Here is a 19798-nt window from a genome sequence, read left to right on the forward strand (position 1 = left end):
TAACTCCAGTAATATATGTTGAACTTGTTTTCTCATTTACAAAGCTTATACGATGTTCTTGGACGCGATTCCTGAATGTTTTGCCAGTTTGACCAATACATACTTTAGATAAAACATCCAGATTCGAGAAATCAGGAGTATATGAATTAAATTGTGGAACTTGTATATATTGAAGGTATATATTGGTCAAACTGGTATAACATTGGAAATAAAGGTTTGAAACTTAATTATTTGAAAGCGAAGGAAATTATTAAACTTAAAAATTAAAACATTTTACTGAATGACCAATTGGATTCAAATAGATCACAATTACTGAACTTGTTTTTGAGGAAACCAACATTTTATTATTAATGTAGAATTAATATAATATGCTATAGGTAATCATAATTTGAGGATATACCTCAGGTATAAAAGTTGAGTAGCTGTTTTAGGTAATCATGATCAAACAAGTACCTTAGTGTAGGTAGCTCTCACTCATGATTACTTGTGGTATATAAAAATTAGAGTATACAATAGAATTAACTTGCAGTATGTCATTCACTACGAAAAAGCTACTGTGATAGTGAAACATGTCGTGATATATTTTTTAAAAATAAAGTTTATGAAGATCAAATCGTGAGGTGCAGTTTATGAAATTACTATGGATCTTCATCAAGTAACGGACGAATCAATCAGAAAAAAATCATTGAAATAGTCTGCCATGTCTCTTGTATTTTTTTATAAGTTGCCATCGTCTGTAACTTTCCTTATTTTGCTGTCTTCCCTGGAATTTCCGCCGTTTGTAATTTCCCTGACTGTTTTCATTTTGATAGCAAGACATTTAAGTGTGTTTCAATAGACCATTTGGTTAACTTATGTGTTCCTTATACTTCTTATTGTTTTGTTTTGATGGATTTCATTTCATTTCTAAAAATTACTTGCATTTCTCTTCAATATATTTCACAAGTCCAGCCGTGATTCAAGTTTTTTTTGAAATTTTGATTGTTATATTAGTTATACATTTTTTATCATTTCCACTTATTCAAAAACAGCTTTTTCACTAGTTCGGACTTCCATTGTCTATTATATAAAATGATTTGAAATCCCTGAAACAAGTAAAAAAAGAATAATCAAAAAAGAATAGCTGAAAATAACAATTATATTAAGCAACAATAAACCTGAAATGAAATGATAGTGAAATAACCTACAAGTAAAAATATAATAATTGAATAAATAAAAATTAAAGGAATGAAAAGAGAAAATAATAAAAATAAAAAGTGTAGAGATTCCAAGTCACGTTACGTCTGTATTTCTACTGACGTATTCAATACATCGGTAGAACCAATACATATTTTATGTGTGTTTTCAAGTTTGAAAATTTGAAACCAACATTTGAACGATTAAAAAAGGTACTATCAATACTAACATGTGTGGGAAAGCCAAATACTTTCTTTCCCAAAAATCAACCCCTCCTAAAAATATAACTCTCAATTTAACCAAAAGGTTTTTTTAATCTTTCTATATTTTCACGCTGTATATGTTTTACTATCTCTAAGCTTTAGCTTTATGGCGCAGTGGAGTTTATTTTTCAGATACTTGTCCATGGTTTTTCGCATTGCAACTTTTTGTGTAACATAATTATAACTCCTTTCCTTTGAATATTTTGTTCCATCAAGTAGTTTTGATCATCTCCATTAGTCCTCAAAGGACAGTTTTTGAGATAGGACATAACTGCTTCGCGAAATTGTTCTACTACTTTATCTATCCCATCACAACTGTGAATTGTAGGGTCACTTTAAGAAGGGCTTCTTTTTTGAATTTTACTATTGTCAATATTCGTTGCTCTATGAGGTCACTGATTTATTTTATATGGATGATCATGAACTGCAAGCCTCTGCTGAAAATGATTTTCATCGGTCCTTGAGGTTTGTAGACGAGTACATATGGAATGGAATTCGGAACAGATAATGTGCAAAATCTCAAAAGAGGATGATGAGGGTATTACGGAGAGGATGTGCAACTTACAGACGGAAGATTCCTACATCATCTGGATGCCGGAGAGACTATACTTATCTTGGGGTGGGAAAACCCTACTCTCAAGAGATAATTACAGAAATGAACTGTCCACGGCATGTACCTATCTGCAGAAATTTCAACAGATCTGGTCATCTGAGCTATAGGGCAGGAAGATGCTTGCTGTTTCGATCCTACTGTACTTTTTTGGATTAGTCAAGTGGATTCTAGATTAGCCGAAATCAACTCTACGTGAAGATCCAGAAAAATGTTGCAGTTCAGTCATCAGGAGTTCAGACCACTCTCCTGCATGGTATGTGGTTGTGTGCGCATTATTTGGAAACTGAAATGCACCAGATGTAGAGCCTGCCCCGAAGCGCCTGTGACCCTAATGCATATGCTGTTGATATGTCCGACATATTCAGTCTCAGCCTATATCCATTTATTACTGAATTATACATTATTATGGCAATGACGAAACACTGGTATTGCCTTATGAATTTATTGTAGAGAATGAAAGGCGTTAATTCATTGGAACTACTAATGAACCTTTTTCCTGAAGTACGAAAAATCACTCACTAACAGCGCTAGTAGTTCGGTAGGGACAAACACTGTCTAATCCTCATATAAACATAAAGTACAATTGATAAAGAATGTTTTTAAAAGAAGAAAATGTTCCTGGAGCAAAACTAAAATTTGCAACTGTGAAGGATAACAATGTTGTAACATTAAAACGTTGGCTTGCATGCCGTAATTTAAAAGTAACTGGAAAAAAAGTGAATTATTAGACAGGTTAGTATACAGACTCTATCTAGTAAACGAGTAGCGGTAGATTCAAACTGTAATAAAAGAAATTTAAAATAATTATGAATTTCAGATTTATTTCCAAGTGAAATATGAATCAAATATAGATGGTAATGAAATAAATTTAATTAAATATAATGAATATAATTTAATAAACGATTGAGGTTATATCTCATTCTAAACAATGGTAATGAACTATGAAAAATTTACTATTCATTTCATGTTTAGAGCATACATATGAATATTTATTTATTTTTTGCACTGTTAAACCCACTCTCCTCGAAGCATGTATCCATTTCTTACATCTAACCTCATTATTATGAGGTTTTATGAATGGTATAAAGAACACGTTTTCTTCCGGATATCTATTATCCGATGTACAATTCGCAAAACAGCAATGCTTTGTTGGCATTATACTAGCGCAAAATAATTTGATATATCAGATCTATATTTTTAAATAATAAATTAATATAATGTAAATAACACTGTTTTACATGTGAATAATTTATTGTTTGTCCCTACTACTAGTGCTGCCTCTCGTGACACGTTTGCTGTACTATTCTCAGGAAAAAGGCTCATTGCACAGATATAGATAAGCTAATGTGCCAGATGCAGTGCTCCTCGACCTACAAAGTAAGGCAATATTCGTCAAGGAGTGTTCTGATCCGAGTGAAGTGAATATCGTCCGAAAAGAAGAGAAAAAACGGATGCAGTATCAAGATTTACTTTTCAAACTATGCAGAGTACCTAGACCACTCTGTTTAAATGGCTGTTCTTATTTTTGGAAATGATTACCTAAATTTAATTAAATATTAACTTTGCACACTTATTGACTAAACTGTTTTTCTTTTTTATATGAACACAATAGCAACTACATACAACTTGATAAATAAAAGTATAAATCAACTAAACTGATGAATGATGTTCTCAAATTAATTCCCCAACACCCGCCTGAATAAGAAGAACATACCTCTTGTCAGTCCTTTCATCAGTGTATCTGCTTCTTGTATCTGTTAGCTTCTGCATATCTCAGCTCTATTTCTCTGCTAATTACTTTTTCTCTGATGTAGTGATATTTTATATCAATATGCAGCACTGCAATAAGTAGCAACGTACTTATTCAGCTTCAGCATCTGAAAGTGAAACCCACAGTTGTTTCTTTGTTGTCCAAGAAATCAGATTTCCAAATGATTTGAATAAATAACCGGAAACTGATTTCCTATCGGTGTCATTTATCTAATTAGAATCACCAAAACCAATCATTACTGGGCCCTTTTCTCGTCGCCTGTAACAAAGTTTCAGTTCAGAAGTTCCGCGCAGATACCTCAACACTTTCTTCAGGTGCTTCCAGTGTTCCTCTCCTACACAATCTTGAAAAAGACTCAAATAATTCACTCAGAATGTCATCTTCATTTTAATCAGGTTGGAATCTTTTCCCGTACCCTTTCAACTGTCTCTCGTCAGGAGGACGAGTGGTTCATAACTTAGAGTGTTTTGGTGACGGCATAAAGGTCAATGACATCTATACCGCTCTGGCCTTGTGTACCCCTTTCTGACTGGGGTATTGATGAACAAACTGTTCATTTTAACAGACGTCGTGGGGCCTTCACTCAACCGAGCGACGGGGCCTTCTGAATCGAGTGGGGTCGTCTATAGTGTAATCTACAGCTTCCCTAACTAATGGATTATCATGAGTTTCCGCTGACTCGAAAACTCTCTGATTCCTCAACTGAATGGACTGCTGTATGGTTAACAGCTTCAAATCTCTGCGGATGGCTTCATTCCGCACGAACCTGAAATCGTGACTCTTGTATCTGGAGGAACGTTGCGCCTCCCCAAATCTATCGCCTGAGTTTATCCTGGGTTTACCCGAATCTTCCATTCCAGGTACCAGCGTTCGAGGTCGTCCAATGCACGTTGCATGTAGACAACCGCCAACCCCCGTCCCATGGAAGAAGCGAGAAGAGCCGTATCATCGGCGTATAGGGAAACATTCACGTGATCGAACCTCGGAAGGTCGCTCACGTAAAGGCTGTACAATAGTGGAGACATCACAGCTCCTTGAGGCACTCCAGCTTGGATTTCCCTGACGGGAGACAGGGTTCCTTCAACTCGGACCTGAAATGATCTGCCCTTCAGAAAGGACCTAATCCACCGGATCAGGCTCCGAGGCAGGTGGAAATCGAGCATTTTGTGTAATAAGCCTTCGTGCCATATTCGGTCGAAGGCTTTTGAAATGTCCAGGAGGACGAGATGGACTGTCTTCCTGTTATTTAGCTCTGAGATGGAGTTTTCGACCAGTCTCAAGGCCTGCAGCTCGGTGGAGTCTGCCCTCCTGAAACCGAATTGTTCATCAGGCAGAACATTTCGGTCTTCAACTTCTTCAGTTAGCCTTTGTAGCACAACACGTTCAGCCAGCTTAGCCGTTGAGCAAAGCAGACTAATTGGACGATGATTCTGGGGAAACAGCGGGATACTTCGGGGGAAGTATCTGAGGGCGATTGAGCTGTTTATGATGTCCAACAGATATCTGATAAAGTTCTCCGGAAGCTGCTTCAGCAACCTATTGTTGATTGAATCAATTTCCGGAACCTTCTTGGGTTTGGAGGCTCTAATGTACCCCCTCAGTTCTTCCTCTGAAGCTGGACGGACCACATCGTCATCATTCTCCCTGAGGATACGCTAAACTCGCTGTTCCAGCCGGATATCACGGTCAATATCATCATCCGGATCAACGTTAAGTTGGAACTGATTTTCCATTGTATCTGCAAAGACCAACGCCTTCTCGGCGGGGGAGTAGCAGATGCCGCGCTGTCCATGAAGAGAGGAGGGAGCAGTTTTCCTCTTCTCGAGCCTGCGGGTGACTCGCCATAGCTCATCATCCCCAGGTTCAAGAGATTCCAAACACTCACTCCACCTCTCGTTTCTATAGTCAATGATGGCCTGTTTAATTTGGTTGGCCATCCTGCTAGCAGCAGCCTTGTCCCCAGGATAGAGGGTCCGCTGATAAACTCGTCTGAGTCGGTTCCTCTCCCGGATAAGATTCTTCATCCTGGGAGGAAACTCATTATAGTTTCGCAGAGGACACTCTGTCCTGGTTGTGGCTGCGCGGAAAGCGTTGTTCACAGACAGTTCAAAATCCGCCACTGCCGCGTCGAGACCGTTGAGAGTTTGAAGTGCCTCGCAGTCTGTAGGTGTCTCCACTAGATGAGCCTTGAAGGCTTCCCAACGTGGATGATCTCATGCGATAGTCCTGAGGAGGGGAATCATCACCCAGCATCAGGATGACTGGATTATGATCTGAGTGTAATTCCGACAAAGTGTACACTTCGCAGGACATGGAGACGTTCCTGAGTAGTGCGATATCAAGCACGTCAGGTCTGTTATCCCCACGGTAGAACGTAGGCTCACCTGGACCCATCATTCGATACTCATGCCTGTCAGCATGTGCATGGAGCGCTCGGCCGTTCGCATTGGTGATTCTGCTCCACAGATTGTGCTTGGCGTTGAAGTCACCAGCAGCAATTGTGGGGGTATCTGTCGACAACAGCAGTTCATCCAGTGATTCTGGGAGTAGACGATTCCGCGGAGGGTTGTAAACTGAGATTAGTCTATGACGACCTCTTCTCAGTTGGAGTTCAACGCCCACGCTTCCGTGCCGTGTAACTGATCCGAGTCAATGCCGAATCGTACGTGAGGAAGATTACGTTTGACAAAAATGCCAACTCCTCCTCCAGCATGTCCAACTCGTTCTCTATGGTAGAAACGGTAATTTGGGATGCCAAAAGGTTCATTGTGCAGGTGGGTTTCCTGCACAAGTGCGACATCAATGTTTTGCGCAATTAGGAAATTTTCGAAGTCAAGTTTTTTATTGGATATGTTATTGGCATTCCAAAATACAACCTTAAGAGAACTAGGCAATGTTAGTTGTCTAGCCATTAACAGGTTCCAGTTATCACATTGGTGTTCACTGTAAACATTTTTTCAAGTACGGGGAACTGGATGAATCGTTTCTTCATCTGGTCCAGAGCGGAGCAGATGTCATTAACTTTCAACGAACTAGGACTGTTGGATGCTGCAGTCGGCTTAGCGGAGGTGTTGCCGCTCTTTGCCGCTCCTGCATAGCTCATCCCCGGGCGCGTATTAGATGCCCCAGCAGGACGTCTCCCAGGTGTGGATGCATTTTGGGGGGCATTTGCGGCCACCTTGGTCCTCCTGCGAACCTTGGGGAACTCAGGACAACCCCGGTAGTTCGCAGTACGCACCCCCTTGCAATTATTGCATTTCGGAGGTTCGGCTCTTGGTTTTTTGCATTCACCTGAAAGGTGTCTGCCGGCGCACTTAATACAAATGGGGATGGCTAAGCAGTTCCTCTGACTGTGTCCAAACCGCTAACATCGGTGACACTGCCCGACCAGTGTCCTTTAATGTTGGGGCTCAACCTTAACTTTAACGTTAAGAAGCTCTCGTTCATCGTATATATGTTTCTGGTTTTGGCTCACTTGAACCAAAACCAGAGGAAGTGGGCGATCCCCACGCATCATCCTGGAGACAGATGTTGGTTGAAAACCCTTCTTCATCAACGCATCCTCGATGTCAGCGGTTTCCAAATGTTCTGGTATTCCTCTGAAGACAGCTCTAATTTGTCTGTCTTCAGGAAGGGTGTACGTGTGGTGGGGGATTTTTCCCCCACCAGAAGTTTGGACATTTTCCTGTAGTCCTCGATAGTGGAAGGCTGGACCTTAATACCGTCAGCCAAGTTCACCGCTTTTGTATAGCTAAATTTTGTGTAGGGTAGCTAAATTCGTAAATTTGACCCACTTGTCGTTCTGACGAACGACAATTGGGGGGACGCGTGATTTTTTGACGTTTTGTGGCGCCTCAGATCGCGGAGGGATGGGAGAGACATTTCCCTGAATGTTTTGGTTTCCAACCTGATTTTGATTTTGTTGTGGCTGTCTAGAGCCACCCTGAATGGTCGTCACTGGTAATGTCTGACTTGTTTTCGATTTCATCGACAGACATTTCACCTTCTCCGTCTACGGAGGATTCAGTAGTGGAAAGTTCCGACTCGGAAGTGCTATTTTTGGCTTCGTCACGAAGCTTTGTTTTTCTGACTACCCTTTTGGGTTTCGTGCCGGTGCTTTTATTAGCCGGGACGGCTGGTTTAGTCGGGAGTGGAGGAAACTCCTCTGGAAATCGTCTCTTTTTGTTAGCCGGTTCTTGCGGCTTGTTTTCATCTACTTGTATTGAAACAGGCTGTGCAGAGGGAGTGGCATAGTCAGAAGTATCTATGAGGGATACTCTCCGTGGCGGACGCTCAAGAAGCTCTTTGACCCCTGATGGGTGGTCAGAGGGCGTCCGAACTACCGCCCCGGGTTTGCCCTTTAACAACTCTGATGGGCTCAGGCCTAGGCGATCAAGTAATAACCCCTTAAGGGTAATTACTTCACCCCTATCCCTGGCCATCAAGCTGTCGAGCAGTTCCTCCATACTGCTACTAATAACTCACTCCCTGTATAATCCCAAGGGCGATCGATATGATGAACAGTCTCGCAAAATGATAAATCAGAACATACTCACCAGAAGTCCGGAGGGTACTTGCACACAATAACCAACGCACTACACTATTACGAGAGATAACCACTGGTTTTATGGCTGATCATCAACCAGAAACACTGGGAAAATAACAATTTATTCGCAGCGAAAAAATTTGTGATTGTCAGTTTGACAGCTAACGTCACAATATAAATAATTCACTGCAAAACAGATATCTGGACACGCAGTTAACATAATGAACATAAGACTACCAATGGGTTCCCTGTACGTTTTGTAAGTTTCAGACTAATTTCAGCAATTTTCTCTAATTTCAAATTCTTTTATATTGGAGTACTTACTGATATACAGTTTTCTATTTCATATTTCCTCAAACGACTTTCAATATTTTCTGGTTGAAGCGGGGATGATTATGCAACCGTGTTAGGAATCACACGTTAAAAGGTGAGACCTCGTTAGTCCTTAGCTCGCACAAGTTTCTCAACTTCTGAGAGTTGTCGTTCGTATGAGGGCGACAGCCGATTAATGGAAAAACAGATTTCAAATGGACAGACAGACAGAATTGAGAAGGTACTATTTAGGTATAATTACGGTATAATAATAAATGGACATAAAAATTAGTACTGAGAATTCATTTGATTTATCTCATTAACGAAGGTATTGGTTCATTCAGATGTACATAAAATGCTGTGACAAATGTGTTTTAGTCAACTGATGATGCTAACTTGGTCTGCGAAACGTGCATCGATAGATTGTGCTCCAGTTCTAGTATTTGGGAAATGTGTTTTTATTAGATTTACTAAGTGACTAAAACCCTCTGATATCTAGGAATTGCACCTCATATAATTCCGGAATAATTCTCAGTATTTTGGAACTCGAGTAAATGAGTGTTGTGTACAATTGATCTTATAGTATTGAGAAACTGAAAAGTCTTGCTGTTTGGAAGACGCCTGACTTGCACTCATTCTAACAATCTTGTTGCTATATTATTTTGTACTTTGATTAATATTGGTCATATTCTTTTGGACTTAATTTAGATTGTCTATAAATTTCTTGCCTTACGAGTTTCAGTGCATCATATTCACATTTGCTTGCAGCTAAATCTGTGTTACCCGGCCCTATTTTCTTCAGGTGTCCTCTAAATGGAAAGTATCCATAGCTGGAGGAAAGTACTTGGATAAAAATCCAGCAAAAAGGCTGACTGGCCTAAAGTAAAAAAAGCTGACAAGCTTCTACGTTTTTGTAAAAGATCTGAGATTGATAAACAGACTAACAGAAACATCATCTCACTGACCATTCCCTGAGAAATCTGATTAACTTAACCAGTATTCTCAGCATTCTAGGACTCGATTCAAAAACCCTTATAGTATTGAGAGACTGTTGAGTCTTAGGGCCTCTTACCACCTACTTGCAATATTCACTTATGAAGAGGGGTGGAATATATTTCTATTGAGTTTTCTTGAAGTAGAAAATATAGCATTTATATAACCTCTAAGCTCAGCTAGGTGAGGTAACTAAAGAGTGCTAAAATTAAAGACATATTCAGCTTTGGAACTATTCGTACTGCCACTACGTGTTTGAAAAAAACTCAAAAATATTTCTAAAAAGGTATTTAATAACTTTGTTTCACTTTTTACAACAATTAATAAATGCAATTTAGATAACTGTACATATTGGGCCCTACATATTAAAACAACATATCACACTAAATAATATAAAATATATTATTTGCCTCTTTGAAATAAAGAAATAAATTTCTTATGAAGTTAGTTTCTTTTACAAATCATAAAGCTGACCGAAACATATACAAGAAAGGTACACTTTAGAAAAGCCCTACAAGGTATAGAGTAACTTATTAAATTTAATAGGCACATTTCACTTTGTGAATTTCATACATCTTGTAGGTAACTGCTATGACTCATTTACTTTAGGTGTGCTTTTGCCCCAGAGCCAGTTGAGCAGAACTTTGGAAGGACTTTGGACATCTCGAGCTGAAAAAGGAAAAGATTAATTTATCGAAAATTTTCTCACTGATTGTAGAATACTGGTAAAACATTATCTTATTTTCCAAAACAAGCACTTTTCTCAATCACCATCTCCTCGTCAACCAAGTTGGAGTCTTCAGGAGATGAAGAAAATTAATTCCTAATCCTCCCAATTTATATATAACAGGACACACTTTTACCTTCTTACACACATCAATGATTTCGGGTAGAAATTCGCGAGAAATGTTTTCAGGATCAACGGTCTCAGTTGAGGAGTAATCAAAAAGTACATGAATTAATAAAAATCTGCATGGAACAGAATTGCTTCCAGTTCAACAACTGCTTCTTCAAACAATGGGAAACCCACTCTTCCCCTTCATTGCTAATCTGTTCACAAGCAGATTTGAATTGGAAGCAAAAGATGAGTAAGATTACTTTCCACTGACGTGGATCCGATATGTAGACGATGTATTTACGATTCTTCATACAAATGAATCAAAGGTAGAAGACTTCGTTTCAACTCTTAATAACAGAACTCCATATATTGAGTTCACATATGTCAACGAAGCGTTACCATTTTTGGATGTCTTAGTGATTAGAATTAATTGGGGTCTAGAATTTAATGTTTACAGGAAGAATATCGATACGTTTAAATATATTCCTGATTACTCACACCACGCCAAGTCAAAACTTTCTCTCATAGGCTTGTTACGTTTCCCTTCAGGTACGATATTAAGAAAAATGTTATTAGGGACAAGGCTGAAATCAAAGGATATTCTTCAAATATTGTAGAAAACTTAATCAGGAAATATAAATTTTGAGAGAATCTACGAGTCAAAGTGCATTGTCCTTTCGTAAAAACCAAGATACACTACCTGATTAGATCGTATTTTCAGAAAGTTGAACGTGAAAGTAGCCATCGAAACTTCTTCTCACTTCAACAAATGTTAGGTAACCCTAAAGATAAGATGTTGGAAAATGAGAAGTCGGGAATATATGAACTAAATATGACAGAAAATATATTGGTCAGACTAAACATCATCGGTACATGACACTAGATTTTTGGATGTTTTCGAATGTCTGGAAATAATAAAGTGTGGCATGATAACTATGAACAGTAACAAATATGTATCGCACTCTGTTAAAATTTGCGGGAGCTTTCACGAGAAAACTCTCCTCAAATTTCTACCCAAAATCATTGATGTGTAGCGGAAAGTGTGTCCTGTTAGATACGCCAACTTGGTTAGTGAAACGCGCATCAAGAAGAGTATTGCAGTTCTGGTGACTGGGAAAAGTGCTTGTTTTAGATTTATTCTACGCTAGATATAAGCTGACTTGTGGCTCTTGCCTTAAACTGTATATTGACCAAACAGGGAGAACTTTTTCCAAAGAATTAAAGAGAATAGACGCAGTTTTGTAAATGAAAAGACCAATTCCACATTTGCAAACCACCTTTCAGCAGAAGGTTATAAGTTTAAACATAAATACGACGTATTACATTTAGAAGAGAAAAGTTTGAAACTTAATCTTCTAGAATGTTTAGAAATCAATAGATTCAAGAATTCGGGTAATTTACTGAATGATCAATTAGAATTGAAAAATTCCCCGTTACTAAATATTTTTTCAAATGTGGAAACTGGGACATAATCTCAGGTAATTTAATTCATCACAACTTAGGTACTTGAAATGTAGGTACTTTTTATTGTAAAATTAGGTATATCAAGCGTTGAAAATGTAGAATATAGTTAGTAAAGACACGCCCGAAGACGCCATTGTATGGCGAAACACATGTTGCGTTTTTGTAAAACTGTTTAGTGAAAATCTTACAATAAAGTGTTTTCTGAATACGTCTTTGATATCTTATAGCTAAGAGTCAAAAGCTCATCTCATCGTTTTTAGTTTATCAAAAGTGAATAGTAACCCTGGAGAAAAACGCATGAAGGGTGATCCATTGTGTAGGTCATTTTTCATTCATCCAAAGTGACTATCATAAAGCTTATTCTGTAGCATGCTAGACCAATACTTTTAGTTCTCCACTTATCTTGTAACACATCATTTCAAAGATCTTAAAAATCCTCACTCTACCCCTTTTAGAAAACTGAAATTGGTTGATTCGTTCTCCTAAAATAGGGCAAAAAGAAAATTAATTATAATAAAAAATAAAAAAATAGCTATTGCAATTAAATAAATGTACCTTAGGTGTTCAAAATATTCACCATTGGTAGCTAAGCAAAAGTACAATCTATTCTCGAATTCCTGTCGGACTTTTGTAAATGTTTCGTTATTAATTTGTCTGCATGTGCCAGTAATCCTGTATCTTAGATCCTGAATGTTTTGCCGGGGAGTTTTGTATACCATTGTTTTCAAATAACCCCAGAGAAAGAAATCCAATGGCGTTAAATCCGGAGATCTCGCCGGCCATTCCATTTGTCAGGATACCGTCGATCGAGCATGCATGTCGGACATGCATGCTGTAAATTTTGTTCATCCAAGAGCGGGTTGTCTTCATCAACAAGGCGTTCTAAGGACTGTGTTATGAGTGGATCGATTACATTTTCCAATAAGTTTAAATACAATTGACCAGTTAAATTTCCTTTAATAAAAATAGGGCCAATTATTTCGTTTCCCAGAAATCCAGCCCAGACGTTTATTTTTTGTGGATATTGCGTATGATCCTCTCGAAACAAGTGTGGATTTTCATTTCAGTATTTACAGTTATGCTTATTTACAAAGCCATTAAGAAAAAAAGTTGATTCATCACTGAAGCAAATATTTTTTATTAAATTCGGGTCATTTTGAATTTTCGCAGTCATTATTTTACAAAATTCAATTCTCCTATCATAGTCATCCTCACTGAGTTGCTGAAGAATACTCATTTTGTAAGGAAAGAACTTGTTTAGTTTCAAAACTTTGTGTATAGAACGAACTGAAATATTTACTAACTTAGCGACTTTCGAAATTGAAGTAGTAGGCTCAACGGCGAATTGGCCTAAAATCTCAATATGTGCGGCTTCCGTACGAACTCTCGGCTACTTTACTGCTTTGTTGCACACAGAACCGGTCTCTTCAAATTTTTGAATAAGGTCTAGAACATGCTGCATGCCTTTCATTTAAAACCCGGGCTGTCATATGAGCACACCTATCTTCAGCACCATAAATAAAAATAATTTCAGTTCAAGTGGCTTAACAAGTGAATTCAGTTAGCGACTAGCTAGGTAAAGTGCTGTACATGCGATGGTGAATACTGTGAGTGATGTCATTAGCAAGTTTTTAATACTTGATTCTTTACTTCGGCATTTTTGAAGACAAAATTATGTTCGAAGCAAAAAAGAAGAAACGGCAGTATAGCGCGGAATATATAAAACATGGGTTTATTGAAAATCCCACAAATCCATCTTCGCCTATGTGCCTTCTTTTTCAAAAAACATTTTCGAATGAAGCGATGAAACCCTTAAGGCTACAATATCATTTGAATAAAATGCAGTCAGATAAAAAAGACAAAAGTGTGACTTATTTTCAAGAACTGGAAAAGAATCACTCAGCTCAGTCAACTGTGTCAAAACTTTTTTCATCGGCTTCTAAGCAAGACGGCAACGGACTCCGAGCTTCCTACAATATCTCCTTGTTAATTCCTCAAACAGGTAAACCTCACACTATTGGAGATGATTTAATTTTACCCGGCAATAAAAGGAGTAATAACTACTGTGCTCCATAAACCAGAGGCAGATATTATCCGAAAAATTCCTTTGAGCAATAGTTCCGTGCAAAGACGAATTGATGAGATGACTGAAAACATTGAGGAGTCATTGTGCAATCATCTGAAGACTTCTAAATTCTCAATTCAGTTAGATGAGTCCACTTTACCAACCAATGAAGCAATGATTTTATTGGACCCCACGGGACATATTTCAATGTATCCTTTCCGAAGCTCTAGTCTATCAGGTCGTCGGGGGTCGTAGGGGGCTGTGGAGAATCATTCTTTAGAGTCGTAGAGGGCTGTAGAAAATCAATCATTCCTCAGAGCCGTAGGGGACTGTGTGGCATGGTTGAGTTGTTAGAAACACAAGTTTCTAAATACACAACAATGAAACATTGTTGTTGTCATACGTGAGCTTTATTAAAAATGAGAAAATATATCAAGATACTACTATTTGCCAGAAATTTACAGACGGATACAAAAGACGAAACCATATATAATACACTGGAAAAATTTGGTGATGAGAAAGAAATTCCACCGAAGAATATTATATTAGCTGCTACGGATGGCGCTCCGGCTATGACAGGACATCACAAAGGCTTCATAGCGTACTTAAAAAATAAAATTCTAGATGTGCTCGCTGTATCTTGCGTCATTCATAGGCAACATTTGGTTGACAGAAATTTGAGTGAGCGCCTCTCTCAATCACTGCAATATATCATCAAAGCAGTCAATAAAATCCGAAACAGCTCATTAAATGACAGATTATTCAATCAGCTTTGTGTTGCACACAGAAGTGCATTGGTTATCAAGAGGTAACTGTCTGACTCCATTTTACAATCTATTTGACTCTGTAATAGAGTTCATGGAACACAAAGAATTGCACGACAATCTTATCACTTCAAAGAATGATATTGCGTACTTGACAGACCTGTATAAATTATTTAATGATGTCAATCTCCAACTTCAAGGTGACAACTTGAATTTGATTAAGACAAAAAATGTCATTGCTGCTTTTGTAGCCAAATTGCTCTTATACAAGAATAATATCGGCAGACGTGAGTTTCGCAATTTCCCTGATTTGTCAGCAGTATGCTTCAATAACGACGACTTGCTTGTTTACTGCCAACATTTGGAGAACCTCCACAGTGATTTCGCAGTACGATTCCAGGAAATTTTTAAAATGGAAATAACGGACTGGGTGTTGGATCCTTTTTCAAATGTCAACACAGCAGGATCACCCCAGCTGGAAGAACTCATAGAACTGATAACGAACGAGGAAATAAAAATAAAATTCAAGAATGGATACCATGAATTTTGGCTACAAAAGCCAATTCCGCAATTGTATCCTGGATTGTGGTCCATCGTTCAACGATTTTTGATAGTCTAGTGCTGTGGCAACGTTGCTAACTAAAAAGAGAAATCGGTTGCAAATTAGCGAACGCGGTGACTTACGGCAGTTTTTGAGTAAATTCGAGCCTGATATTAACAACCTTGTTAAAAATCATCAAATTCATCCTTCACATTAAATTAGTTTTAAAATTCAAATTGAAATGTTTGTTTTAATAACATGAATAAAAGTTTTCCTAATATTACAAAATGGTGTTTTACATTATCCTCATCAGAAAGTCTTATTTTCACATGACACACATAATTTAGTTATTAAAATAATGACTGCGATTGTGATTCTTAAGATGTAGTAAAGTCAAAAAATTTGAGGGGCGCTAGAAAATAATTAATTCTCGAAGTGGGCGGTAGACAAAATCAGTTTGAGAACCTCTGCTCTAAAGTGATGATGGAACAAATTTTGGCTAGAAGATAGCCAAACGATGTTTGGTATTGCATCTTAGTCTTAACGGTTGCCAATACGCGTGCCGCGCAGGTCGTGAAATTTTTCTATGCGATGACGTTTCTTAAGCAGTAGACGGAGTGGCTATTTGATAGGACAATGACTTTGAATATTAAGTGATGAGTCGCTCAATTTGCCGCCTCCTTGGAACTGTCGCCCGCGTGCAGTGCACGCCTTGCACGCCCGCTTACAGCGGGCTAGATGGGGAACATGTCAAGAAGTATCGATCAGAAAAAGTAGAGTGACATATATCCATGAATGTTTGTATACAGAGCAAAGTTTTTGAATTTTGTAGATCAATTGAACAATGGAATTTATTTTTATCAAATTTTGCACGCCAGTTTTGATTTAGGCTTGCAAAAGAAACTGTTGTCAATGATAAAGCTGAATAAAAATTTGGCTTTCAATCAAAAGATTCTTTCCAAATTGAATACTGACAATATTGAACATTCTTCTATTTTTAGGTATGTAGGAAAATTTTAAGGGGTATAAACATACACATACATTAAGAAAGCAAATTTCTCCCATTATCAGTATTTTATTCGAGTTGTAAAACTTTTTTTATTCCTATTTCCTATTCCTGATTTCATTTTGCAGAACTTCTACAGATGCTATATTGAAAACCAAAGAAAATAATACAAAACAAAATAAATAAGGTTGATTATAACGAACCACCGAAAATTTCATATTACTAAAAAAAAACTATTGAATATTTTTTGATTTATTTAATGAGTATTTATTTAAATTGGAAGGGGTATATTTTAAGGAGAAATTAATTTTTGGGAAAGAACGGTTTTGGCTTCACGATTTTTTTACCAAAACCTTCCTTTCTCAAAAATCAATCTCTCCTAAAAATATACCCCTTTCAATTTAAACAAGATTGCTATGGCTGGGATTAAATCAAATATGTAAATCATTACGTACTGTCATCGACGGCATGAGTAGATTTAACTCATTTGTGACATAAAGTCATAATTTTATGAATGAATTGAGGGTGCTTCATCTTGTAATGTTGCCCAGATTGGTGCTGAAGAGGCAATAAGGCAAATGTCTTACATTCACTTTACATGCTTTCATGCAAACTGTCTAATCTATTAGATGCAATCTGCAGGGCACGCCTTCCGTCTTCCTTTATAACCCATATAGTGGTGCCGCATAACTGGTTTCAAGTCTGTCATATGATATGGATCCGATGAGCAACACTTTTCAAAAAGGCTGGCATATATTTTTTATTTATGTAGCTGGCCTACTTGATCAATGTAGAAGTGGCAAGAAAGTGAAAACAAATATCTATCTATCTATAGACTAAATGTTGTATATATCAAATCAGAGTGAAATATAAGGTAGAAACATAAAAACTGAAATACATTTTGAAATTAAATACCTCTGCTGGGAGGTAATGGTTCGAGATACCAGACGCCCTCTCGTTATAGAAAACCTTGTTCTTTCCTTAGCTACTCATGAAATCCTTTATGTATCATGAAGTTAAACGATCTCAACTGTCCTACCTGTAACATCAGATCGAAAGCAAGAGCTTCTTAGTTCTCTAACTCTTGAACCTGATACAAACATAGGTGGTGCAGCCATGAAGTGAATTTTCACCTCCTCAAGGACATGTTATCTTATGAATCTGTCTTGCACCAAATTCTTGAGCACCAAGAGCATCTGCAAGTATCTGCGTCAGGAGAGTAAACAAACTTCTCCTATGCTCAAATGATGATTTTTCCAAACCAAAGGCAAAAAGCCCTTTATGACTGAATCTAATGTATTGTAAGATTTCATGTGGAAAGGTTACTGCGATTTTCAAGGTGAAAATTTTTAACCATGAAGATCTGACAACAATCTCTTTAGTATGCCATTATGACTGTCATAGAGGATATTCCTGAAGATGATCCACATTATGACTTGGATGGCTGTAGGTTAGTTACCTGAGAGGATCAGAGCTGGTGGGTGCTTTATTGAAATGTGTCACAGGTGCCTACTTTCCAAACCATTGGGTTGCTTACCTAGTTGACGGTTTGGTGGAGTTTGAATAGATGTGAATCACAATAAACCCGACCATTTTGGAATTACCCCCTACCTACTCAAAGTACTCGCTTATTGAAATTACTTCCATAATGATTATTAGAAATTCAAAATATAAAATTATTCTACTTACACAGTGTATAACTAGCATCTACCAGTTTGGCTTGTGCTTCCGGCGGCAACTTTGAAGCTTCATTGATGTGCTGCTGCATTATCGACATCTGTTGATACCTGCGCAGCTGCTGTTCATCGACAAACGTTTTATCTTTTTTATAACCAACTCTCTTGAGCTCCAGTAATCTAAAAAAAATATATAATTTAATGTTAAGATGATAAATCACAGAAATGTACTAACTTGTTCGCGAGGTCTTGATTACTAGGAATTTCTTGAACTTCAGAAGACAACTCCTGATCGGAATGTTTCAAGGATGCAGCTGATGGAATACTCTGCAAGGTGGTTGGGTCCAGATTGGATGATGAAGTTTCTTCAGTACCTGTGGAATTATATGTTCAAAATACTTTTTCTTAGTATGACACAATATTTTTGTAAATCTATAACACAATGAGTACAAATTTCAAAAGAGTCTACTGTAAATTTCAAACGAGAAACAATACAAGCAAGGCGTCTCTGTCACCAGACCATGGATGCATATTGCATATGTTGTCAAGGGTAGAGTCTATACAGGGTGTAACATAAGTACGTTAAAATATTCAAGTGACATATTCCTGACACAATTTTAAGAAAGATAGATAGATAATTTTTATTCATCCATGAAGCTTTACACAGTGCAGTACAGTATTAAAACTTATCAGACTAGTCAATTACATATAACATGAACAAACACATAACATAAATGCATGGTTAATAGATTTACATATCAGAATTATCGATAGGAAAATTTAAAAACTCATAATAATAAGTCTATATAAAGTTGTGTCCGGAAATAGTTTGTTTCGGAGATTCAGGGTATTAAAATTGAATTTTTTTGTTCGTTTTTTTAAAATAATTTTTGCAAAAATAGTTATTTCCGCGAAATTTGGTACCCGGGGTTTTTTTGACTTTGAATATTCTAATTTCGTATTCATTTTCATGTAACATCTAAAGGGCGCTGCGTACCCTGTCATTATTTATCTCAAATTGACCTAACTTTTTTGACAGGAAACGTGTAGTACTTTTTTTGAAAACCCTAATTCCCATACCTTTTTCTTTCAAGGTAAATGTAATCTTTATTATTATAGGATACATCCTAATCTTACAAGACATAATAACTAATTAATAATTTAAATTTCCAGTGCCAAAAATATTAATAAAATTCAAATATGTATATAGATAATAACAATAATGAAGATAAACTAAATAAAAAGATAATAATAAAAAATATACAATTTATAATACCCAATGTTGAAAACCAATATTGATATAGTAACTATATATAATATACATATTTTCCAACTAACTAACGCTCTAGGTATTCCAATAATTTACTTTTAAACCCTCTTACAGTATTTTCCTCTTTAATGGCATTTGGTAAATTGTTAAATTCTCGTAGTCCCTTGTAGAATAAGTTTTTAGTTCCGCCACCAGTGTTGGTTCTATATATATGAAAATTATTATAAGATCTTGTCTCATGTTCATGTATTTGATTATTAAAAACCAAAAATTCATTAAAATATGTTGGTTGGAGACTTTTGGTTATTTTAAATATAAAAACCATTGTTAAAAAGAATAATCGATTTGAAATCGACAGCCATTGTAGTATAGTAAAAAAGGTACACATCTCGAAAACGATTACCTCTAGCGTTGTGTAGGAATTGTACCTTTTTTACTTCGAAAAAGTGTGGGAATTACGTTTATTCATGAAAAGTACCAAAATTTTGCTGTCAAAAAAG

The 19798-nt window shown here is 37.0% G+C and overlaps 1 protein-coding gene and 1 long non-coding RNA gene across 4 annotated transcripts in view; both read right to left on the reverse strand.

Annotated features, from left to right (window-relative positions):
* Positions 1-614: 614 nt before the first annotated feature.
* LOC141485654 (uncharacterized) lies at positions 615-9910 on the reverse strand. The gene is made up of 3 exons (XR_012467333.1): positions 8380-9910; positions 3767-3929; positions 615-1085 (listed from the first exon to the last, which is right to left on the reverse strand). It is a non-coding gene; the product is annotated as an uncharacterized lncRNA (long non-coding RNA).
* A 37-nt stretch (positions 9911-9947) lies between these two features.
* Positions 9948-19798, reverse strand: part of LOC111513218 (uncharacterized) — a 61704-nt gene continuing 51853 nt past the window's right edge. For all 3 annotated transcript variants that reach the window (XM_023169378.2, XM_023169379.2, XM_023169377.2), the window contains exons 12-14: positions 18264-18402; positions 18042-18208; positions 9948-10343 (exon numbers count right to left, since the gene is read on the reverse strand). In XM_023169378.2, coding sequence (XP_023025146.2) covers positions 10264-10343; positions 18042-18208; positions 18264-18402 — 386 coding nt within the window. In that variant the 3' untranslated portion in view covers positions 9948-10263. The remainder of the gene's footprint in view (positions 10344-18041; positions 18209-18263; positions 18403-19798) is intronic.

The sequence above is a fragment of the Leptinotarsa decemlineata genome, unplaced genomic scaffold (genome assembly GCF_025532065.1).
Source record: "Leptinotarsa decemlineata unplaced genomic scaffold, Ldec_3_MD MMD2_tig00026328_RagTag_RagTag, whole genome shotgun sequence".
NCBI lineage: Eukaryota > Metazoa > Arthropoda > Insecta > Coleoptera > Chrysomelidae > Leptinotarsa > Leptinotarsa decemlineata.